The 10,328-nt window shown below is 34.2% G+C and overlaps 1 protein-coding gene across 5 annotated transcripts in view; it reads right to left on the bottom strand.

Annotated features, from left to right (window-relative positions):
- Positions 1 to 3,439: 3,439 nt before the first annotated feature.
- SCN8A (sodium voltage-gated channel alpha subunit 8) overlaps positions 3,440 to 10,328 on the bottom strand; it is an 82,338-nt gene continuing 75,449 nt past the window's right edge. For all 5 annotated transcript variants that reach the window (XM_072406889.1, XM_072406912.1, XM_072406904.1 and 2 more), the window contains 2 exons: positions 8,203 to 8,473; positions 3,440 to 6,072 (listed from right to left, as the gene is read on the bottom strand). In XM_072406889.1, the coding sequence (XP_072262990.1) occupies positions 4,925 to 6,072; positions 8,203 to 8,473 (1,419 nt within the window). In that variant the 3' untranslated portion in view covers positions 3,440 to 4,924. The remainder of the gene's footprint in view (positions 6,073 to 8,202; positions 8,474 to 10,328) is intronic.

Below are 10,328 nucleotides of genomic sequence, written 5' to 3'. Positions count from 1 at the left end.
TACTGCCACATTTCTGCTGGTTATGGCATCACTTTGCTACCTACCTGGTAAATAAATAAAGCTAGCAGCCAGAATTTGTTTAGGTGATTCTAAAATTAGAATGGGATACTTAGTTGTATTGACCTCATACATCCTATGGACTATTTATATAAAGATAAACACGAGGGTCAGTCAATCCAGTAATTACAGCAAGTTGTATCACTCAGTGGCTTTATATAGGACTCTGGATGTGAGTTCTCTGTGCATCATAATTCAACAATATTGAATATTCATATATATATATATATATATATATATATATATATATATATATATACACAAAACCTTTAGGTTGAGGTTTTACATTTAAGAATGCTGAAGATGCATTAACAATGCACCTAAATGCAAATAAAAATGTTTTTATTTTTCATGTTTCTGCAATTTTAAAAGTTAACCCTTCTTTATATTTTCCCATATATTGTTTAGTCATCCAATTTTACACACCAGCTGTGCCATGAAATACACATTGTGTGTGGACACATTTTGCCAGTAACTAGCATTTACAGAGCAAAGCAATCCAAAGCAAATTTTTGAGTGACTTCAGTTCTACTTTCCCATTCTGCAGAAATCGGGAATAAAAAGCAGGATTTATAAAGAACATAACAGGAATTACATTTTCCTGCTTGCCCTAATAATGATTGATGCTTATTGCTGTGGCAGGTCATCAGATTTCATAGCAACAGAACTTTAGAGACCTAAGAAGCCATTGTTTGATTCAGCTTACCTCTGCCAAATTACAATTGAAATATCTGGTTTGGGCGGACTGTTCTTTTAATGAAAAAAAGTTAGAAACCATAAACATTGTAGCTTTGTGATATCACCAGCCTCAGCAATTGGTTGCAAGTGGCAATATATAAAAAACAACTTGGCTTGTCACAGCATGAAGGTTAGCCAAATGTTGCATAGAAGTGGTCAGTATTTATTGCACACTAGAATGAGCATTGACAACTTGTATTATTCTTGGAGTATTATCACCCGAAATATACAGTTCACACTAAAGCATTCTGGCATTTTACAAAAATAGTTAAAAAATAAACGATAAAGATGACAATGGTGTACGCCAGAAGCTATTTTGTTTAATTTGTCATATTTTCCGTATTTACAAAAAAAGTCAATAAAATAAAATGATTATTTTACAGCATTTATAATATCCTCTTAAAAAGTTGAACCACACTTTTTTCAGCTTTTTGTGCTGTTTACAACATAGCCTGTACACATGAATGGAGTTGATATATAATACATCCTATTTTGCTGTAAATGGAAATAAATAAATAGAAACACACTAAGAAGTTAGAAACTGTTCCTTCTTCAGATTTTCCTTTTTTTAATGCTCACATATGCCACTGCATTTGAAAGAGACTAGGAAGTGTTTCTCTTGGCACAGAGGTATGGCTGGAAATGTAAAAGTGGGTTCCAACAGAAAATGAGTCACCAACCAACAAATAAGTGTATAGTATGATATTTCATGCATCCTGTGTGTTAATAAAATATAATTTGGTCCACACTAAAAAAAAATGCTTTCTTCTTCAACCACATTTACACATGATTCTGTAGCATTTGCAGCAGCATCAGCTAATAAAATACAGAACACAGCAAGCTTTCATGTTTTGCATAATGTTACTGCAGCACCAGCCAGGTCTTAAACAATACCTAAAAAGAAATATTAAACAAAACACAAAATAAAATATAATGCTTGAGAACTAATATATGAATGATATACTGACAGCATTTCATGGCAAAACATTCAAATAACATAATCTTAAATTTATGGCCTTTCTGGACATTCTTACGTCACTGGTAATACTTGTATAACATAAAAACACACAACTAACAAGATGAAGAAAAAAGTTGTGCAAAAATGTCTTCAGCGGTGTCCTGTAAAATGTGTTGGAATTGATTATATTTCACAAAGGTTTGTTAAACCTAAGGACCTAAAAACCCGCTGTCATTTGATCTTTACATTTTATTCTGACTTTTGTCAAATTTGCCCTTATAAACATGATGGCAAATACATTTTTTGTAAAATAAAAAAATAGAAAAACAAATAAGAAATAAAACACAAGTCAAAATTGAGGACAAAATGAAACATGCAATTTAAAGTGCTAAGCTATGAATTGTCCCAAGCGAAACAAAAACTTTTTCTGAAAACACTGCCTATACAAAAGTATAAGCTAATTGCACAAAACACATCCCAGTGCCATGATCTTTACTTTGTCATTTAAAGGCTTTTCTAAATATTGCAGCTTTGCCTCTTCTAAAAATATGCCCTCAGTAGAATGGAGACTAAAAACATTTCAAAATACAAAAAGCAGAATTTCATAAGCCCTAGATTTTGGTTTACAGTGACATAGTATATTAGCTATTTTCTTGTCTTTTATATCTATTTTTTATAGTACCCCAGTAAAGGAAACCTTAAGCAGCAACTAGTTTCTTTTTTTCTCATTTTGTCTGTAATATGTGCAAAAGTGATATTATTTAAAGAATCGTTAATAAACATACACAAATCGTTCTGTCTTGCTTTAATCCCTAACCATGACGTGTAAAAGTTTGAAGATTTGGTAAATATTGGTGAAGGGTATATACTAAGTTGCCTCCAGATATAGTGTTCAGTTTTCAGTGGAGTGCCTCAAACTTATGGCTATCCCACTGCAGTGGACAGAGAACTGATGTTTTGTGTTTTATGAGTCTTCATGCATGATTCCTGATCACAGCATGCCATCATGCAAGTCATTTCTATGCATTGAACGAGCACAATTTATTTAAATTTTTTTTTCTTTTTGGAAATGGCCAGAGCAAATGCCCTTTAGCCAGAAAAATAACCCGATTTTCCCATCTCCCGAATCACATGAAGCCCATGTAGAAAAATTATGCAGTTATATCAAATAAATTGTGACAAATATGTGGCATGGGCTTAATGTTAAATTGTTTTTTTTACTTTTCCCAGGTTTTTTATTTTTTTTTTATTTTGTGTTGTTTTGCTGCTTGACTAAGGTAACAATGCAAATATAGTTTTGCATGAATATTCACATCCCTAAGTGGTGCTTTTTCTGATTTTTTTTTTCAGAATAATATGAGAAAATAAACTCCATCTGCCTGCCTGGAATTGGATTATTCCTTGCAGCTCTGGTCGCTTCTCCTAAGTTGCATTGGTTGATGGGAGACATGCAGTACAACTTTCTTGTGTTTGTCCTTTAACCAGGTGGTGGGTCACTGCCTTAAAATGCAACAATGTCATAATAAGCAGATTGTTTGGTATTGATCTTCAGATAAGTGTCTCCATCTGATCTGCATTGATATACTTATTAAATTTGTAAACAATCTTTGCTTGCAAATGAGAAATATTAACATATTTTCAACACTTGGATTCCCTGACAGATTTTTGTCTTTTCGATCTTCTTCAGCGGTGTCCTGTAAAATGTGTTGGAATTGATTATATTTCACAAAGGTTTGTTAAACCTAAGGACCTAAAAACCCGCTGTCATTTGATCTTTACATTTTATTCTGACTTTTGTCAAATTTGCCCTTATAAACATGATGGCAAATACATTTTTTGTAAAATAAAAAAATAGAAAAACAAATAAAAAATAAAACACAACTCAAAATTGAGGACAAAATGAAACATGCAATTTAAAGTGCTAAGCTATGAATTGTCCCAAGCGAAACAAAAACTTTTTCTGAAAACACTGCCTATACAAAAGTATAAGCTAATTGCACAAAACACATCCCAGTGCCATGATCTTTACTTTGTCATTTAAAGGCTTTTCTAAATATTGCAGCTTTGCCTCTTCTAAAAATATGCCCTCAGTAGAATGGAGACTAAAAACATTTCAAAATACAAAAAGCAGAATTTCATAAGCCCTAGATTTTGGTTTACAGTGACATAGTATATTAGCTATTTTCTTGTCTTTTATATCTATTTTTTATAGTACCCCAGTAAAGGAAACCTTAAGCAGCAACTAGTTTCTTTTTTTCTCATTTTGTCTGTAATATGTGCAAAAGTGATATTATTTAAAGAATCGTTAATAAACATACACAAATCGTTCTGTCTTGCTTTAATCCCTAACCATGACGTGTAAAAGTTTGAAGATTTGGTAAATATTGGTGAAGGGTATATACTAAGTTGCCTCCAGATATAGTGTTCAGTTTTCAGTGGAGTGCCTCAAACTTATGGCTATCCCACTGCAGTGGACAGAGAACTGATGTTTTGTGTTTTATGAGTCTTCATGCATGATTCCTGATCACAGCATGCCATCATGCAAGTCATTTCTATGCATTGAACGAGCACAATTTATTTAAAATTTTTTTTCTTTTTGGAAATGGCCAGAGCAAATGCCCTTTAGCCAGAAAAATAACCCGATTTTCCCATCTCCCGAATCACATGAAGCCCATGTAGAAAAATTATGCAGTTATATCAAATAAATTGTGACAAATATGTGGCATGGGCTTAATGTTAAATTGTTTTTTTTACTTTTCCCAGGTTTTTTATTTTTTTTTTATTTTGTGTTGTTTTGCTGCTTGACTAAGGTAACAATGCAAATATAGTTTTGCATGAATATTCACATCCCTAAGTGGTGCTTTTTCTGATTTTTTTTTTCAGAATAATATGAGAAAATAAACTCCATCTGCCTGCCTGGAATTGGATTATTCCTTGCAGCTCTGGTCGCTTCTCCTAAGTTGCATTGGTTGATGGGAGACATGCAGTACAACTTTCTTGTGTTTGTCCTTTAACCAGGTGGTGGGTCACTGCCTTAAAATGCAACAATGTCATAATAAGCAGATTGTTTGGTATTGATCTTCAGATAAGTGTCTCCATCTGATCTGCATTGATATACTTATTAAATTTGTAAACAATCTTTGCTTGCAAATGAGAAATATTAACATATTTTCAACACTTGGATTCCCTGACAGATTTTTGTCTTTTCGATCTCTCTCTCATTGCTTCTTGTATTCTTTCTTGTTTTTCCTTTTCTGGTTTTGTTACACTGTCATATGATGGCAGTGATGCTGTAGAAGGAGTGCCTTCTTTTCTGTCCATATTTGTTCCTCCGTTTTCCATTTTAGTTGAGGAAGGTTTTCTGCAAACAAAACCCCGCTTTGTTAAATGGCGTCTATAGGCCTGCTGTATAACCACAGCTGACACGTCCTCTTGTTTGCGCCTGAGCGTAGTGGTGATGGGCTCATAAGACACTTTTGAAGGGTTGGAAGCTACAAAGCGCTCTTCCATTTGCTGCCGCAACATATCGAGCTCCCCACTCTCTCCAAGCACACGTTTGGTGAAGGCAAAGAGGATATCTAAACAATGGATTCTGTCACCACTAACCATAGGCAAATCCATAGCAATAAGTTCAATAATGTTTGGCTTGGGAACTCTCAGTGGATGCTCCAAGGCATCGGCGAAATCTGTGAGTTTATCAAACTGAATAAATTGGGTGGCATCGGGATCAAATTTCTCCCATATTTCATAAAATGTTTCAAAGTCATCCTCACTTAGAGGATCTGCGCTCTCTTCTGTGGCAACGCTAAAATTTTCTAGGATTATAGCAATGTACATGTTTACCACTATAAGAAAGGAAATTATGATATAGCTGACAAAGAAAAATATCCCTACAGAAGGGTTTCCACAATCACCTTGCATCGGACTTCCGGGATTCTCCTTTTTAGGATCACAGTCTGGGGGTCGGTTTAAGATGGGTAATAACAAGCCATCCCAGCCAGCAGAGGTAGTGATCTGAAATAAACAAATCATGCTATTGCCAAAAGTCTCAAAGTTGAACATATCATCTATGCCTGCTTCTTTCTTCACGTAAGCAAAGTTCGACATCCCAAATATCGAAAATATAAACATAACGAGAAATAACAGCAGGCCGATATTAAACAAGGCCGGCAATGACATCATTAAGGCAAAAAGCAGGGTTCGAATTCCTTTGGCTCCTTTAATGAGACGAAGTATACGGCCAATGCGAGCCAAACGTATGACTCTGAAGAGTGTGGGAGACACAAAGTACTTTTCAATCAAATCAGCCAGGAACATACCTAGGGAAGAAAGTGTATCACTTAGTACATAGCAAACTGTGGAACAAAAAACTGTATGTAAAAAGTTGTTTTCTTTAAACATGGATTTTAAATGTTGAAACTCACTTGCGTTCTGCTTAATCTTTTTCTTAACCTATTTTTAGAAGCAGCGTTAGGGTTTATACAGAGGAAGGAATTGATTGAAATCTAGCCAATTAAATACATTTCTAAAATGATATCAATTACTTGATTAAAGATATCCTTTGAATAATATTAATATCTATTCCTTAATTTATTACATCCATGTTCCACAGATATCACTAGAAGCCTCCTCAATCCTTCTTTTGGAAGAATTTCCAATAAACCCCATTGACAGAATGGATGGAATATCTTCTGAGCATGCCCTAAATAGGTTCAACTGAGAAACTTTCCATTGAGACACTGGTCCTGATTTGATAAAGTTCTCCAAGGCTGGAGAGAATACACTTTCATCAGTGAAGCTGGGTGATCCAGCAAACCTGGAATGGATCTGGCCCCTGGGGATTGTTTTAAAGAACATTCAATAAACTAGGTGGATTTTGTGTTCACAAATGCTTCATTTGTTAACTGTTTAAGGATTGTATTGTCCTATAATGCTCCTTTTCCAGGTGATTACTGATATCATTAGGGCTCACACACAATGATAAGCACATGTGTGACCCCCACATATATAAACTTTTTTTCTGGCCTATTGGGAAGAAGGAGTAAAATATTCAGTTGATAATCCCTGGTGTTCTGGGATAGAAGATGTAAAAAGTTAGCAAAGTTAACATATGATTGTGGGGGATAGAAACTTCATTGTTTGATCTCTAGATACAAGTGATGGAAGCCAACACCATTTGCGTAATCCATTATACACTATAGACAATTTTCTAGATTAAGATTAATGCTTTAAAAAATGTGTCTATTTTAAGGTTATCATAAAACCTAAAAAACTAGTGGAAAACATTTACATGCAGACAGAACAAAATCACTGGCAGAATATTTATTTATATAAGAAGTATCTAAATTATTTATTTTTAGATTATCCCCCATTAAAACAGTACATTCAAAAGGTTATTTGTATTATTTAAGGTTTTAAACAGAATTTGAGATTGGCTTAAAAAGCCTTTGGTCTCACTTCTTAGGGACTGTATATAAGAAAAATGAATGTCGGGCTTTAAGTAACATGACCAATGGGAAGTTGGTCGGTGGACATTGTACAAATTTGTGATGTATGGTCTACTGTATATTTTGTACATGTATGTTATATATGTGAAATAATAAATTGGGAAAACCTTAGAAATGGTAAAGGATATCATGCAGTAGCATAAGAGGTCAATCATTAAAGAGGTAGGGTCCTAAGATTGACTGATCATGTAAGGGGAGGACCCAATCTTTTGGCTTTTGTAGGATCACAAATAGTTTCTAACATGAAAAAAAAATAAATTGGTAGAACTTCAGCAAACCTGGAATGGATCTGGTCCAGGACTGAAAACATTATCCAATTAATAGCAAATTATTAAAAAAAAATTACAAAATTTATATGTTTGCTAGATCACCTAGATTCTATTTTCTCCAGTCTGGGAGAGCTATAATAAATCAGGCCCAATATATACTTTAGAGTTAAAAGAATAAAATTACCACAGGTATTTTTTTTAATATCTAAGTGTACGACTGCACAAGTTTTACAAATTGTTACAAATTCATGTCATTAGTGCAGCTAGACTGAGCGGAAATAAAAGGTGTGTCAGTTTGGGATATGTCCTTTATTCCTAAAAAAAAAAACGTGTTTTTTTGCTGTGACGTTTAGAAATAAAATGACTTGTGACTATTATTAAATGATCACCCTAACTAGTATTGGTCGATTTTTTCTCTGTTTTGCTGACAGTTAGCTCAAATGAAACCCCAGCATTTGGATGGATTTTGTAGCTGAATTTAAATGCTATTGAAGCTAATGGAAATGTATTCTGGTTTACATTCTGGTCTCTAGAGTGCTTGCAGAGAAGCTAAATGCAACGAAAAAAGAATGGGAATGGGAATGGGAATGGGAATTGTTTTCCTAATGTAAATGTTGAATTTTTTTCCAGCTATTGATGTTTAGCCTAATATTATCAAAAATTGCACACTTACCAACAATAGAAAGAATTACCACAACAAAGTCAAAAATATTCCATCCGATGGTAAAATAGTAATGTCTCAGTGCACACAGCTTCAACACACATTCCGAGGTAAAAAAGACAATAAAAACTACATTAACCCAGTACAGGACATTCTCTGCATATTCAGTTTGATCATCCGTTTCCACCATCATGGTGACCATGTTCAGACAGATGAGAATCATGATGATTATATCAAATGCTTGTTGGGTAATTAAATCAAAGATGGCACCTTGGAACCTATTCTGTTGGGAAAGAGAAAACGTAAACAGTGACAAAGCCACAAAAAGAGCAGAAAAAAAGCAGGTTATCAATAGAATTCAGAGTGTATGGATAAAACAATAATTGGCTATAAAATGTTCAGGTTGAGTTCTACATTGACAATAAAATTATTTATCTAATACTGGTTTCTTCACTTAAACAGGTTACATAATAATTTGTAAGAAGATTTCTCTGGATAATTGTAATTATTACACCCAACACAATGTTCTTCACTGGTGACTGATGGGGGAGCTTAGTTGGATGAGCTGTAATAAGGGCAGATGCTGCTAAAAAGACATGGTTCACAAAAAGTCACACCCTATGTCTCACATGGTTTAAAAGGTTAAGCCAAGTACACATGCTCAATAACCATCAATGAAAACAACCACTAGTGATTTGAGCACTGTACAATGTGGCCAGTTCTATACAGAAGGAAGCATAAGGTAGAGGTCTCTGCTACATACTTCCCAAAATAAATTAAAGCAGTCAGTATCTGTTGGTCGTAGAGGATCTGGCATGGCAGATAACTAAACAATGTCAGGGGGACAGTTGAATTGTGGCTTTGAAATGTGCAACTTGTCTTTTGTGAAATATGTTTAGTGTCAGCGACCTGACAAGCTCTTGGCAAAGGGGCATCCTTGACTGGCCAAAACAACAAGGATGCCTAGTGGGGTATGATTTTGGCTTTATTGCTAAAAAGATATATGAAATCACCCTGAAAAGGTAAAGAATGTGCAATTCAAGAAAGCCATCTGACTGGCTACATTTCTCTGCTTAACAATATATAATTCTGGAAAAAAGCACTTATTGATAGTTCCTTAGATAGCATAGTTCCACACATGCTAGTTAACAGTAAAGCACCAGTTTATGTAATACCTTACATTTATTCATAGAATATTGAAATTAGACATGTCGTTCACAACCTCTTTAAGAAAAGTAAAAGAAAAGAAAATTCTGTTTTTTTTCCCTTTAAACAGACATAATATGCACACACTTTTATGTCTGGACAAACTGCCAGGTTCTCTAATGACATGGAAGTTTTAGAAAACTCCTATTTCATGCAGTGCATCAGTCCTGACAAAAGATTTGGTTTATGCCATATTAAATTTTATTTAAGGACTAGGACTGTAAATATCTGTGTAGTTTTTGGATTTTTGTTGGTAATAATAACAAATTGAATTTTTTCTCTTATCTCTAAAGTTACAGGATGTTTAATTAGACCCTCTTCTGCACTAACATTGCTTAGTCTGGGTATTAACCCCACCAATTTTGGGTACTAGTTATTCATAGTCTCATTCTCATAGCAGTAACAATGATTGTTAGTATGCTGGGAATTTTGGGTCGATGCCTTACCTCCTTCTTCTCAGTTACATACTCCATCCTTATTTCAGGCAATGTCTTGACCCGGAACTACCTATGATGTTTTATATTTTGTATTTTGTGTATTATATTTATATATAAAAATGAGAACGTTTATTGAACCATTTTTTTCCCCTCACCCTCCTTTTATCTTCACTACATTGTTCATGATTTAATGATATATATGCTTTTTAAAGCTTTTAGGATATTTAGTTTGAATAGTGTTATTATAGATCAGTGTTATCATATTCCCTATTGTTGTTGAGTGTTGCTTTTATTTATATTGTTTGTATCATATGACTTTTATTATACCATGAAAATCTAATAAAACCCCATTAACCACCTGGGCGGTTAGCCCGAGCCTGGTTCGGGTTAAGAAAACTTGCTACAATCGTTTACCCCGAACCAGGTTCGGGGTAGCTAAAAAAAGAAACACGTGTTACAGAGCAATCTGATTGTCATACAACATTGTTTGACAAT

The sequence above is a fragment of the Pyxicephalus adspersus genome, chromosome 1 (assembly GCF_032062135.1).
Source record: "Pyxicephalus adspersus chromosome 1, UCB_Pads_2.0, whole genome shotgun sequence".
Taxonomy (NCBI): domain Eukaryota; kingdom Metazoa; phylum Chordata; class Amphibia; order Anura; family Pyxicephalidae; genus Pyxicephalus; species Pyxicephalus adspersus.
This window is presented reverse-complemented; position numbering and strand designations above follow the sequence as displayed.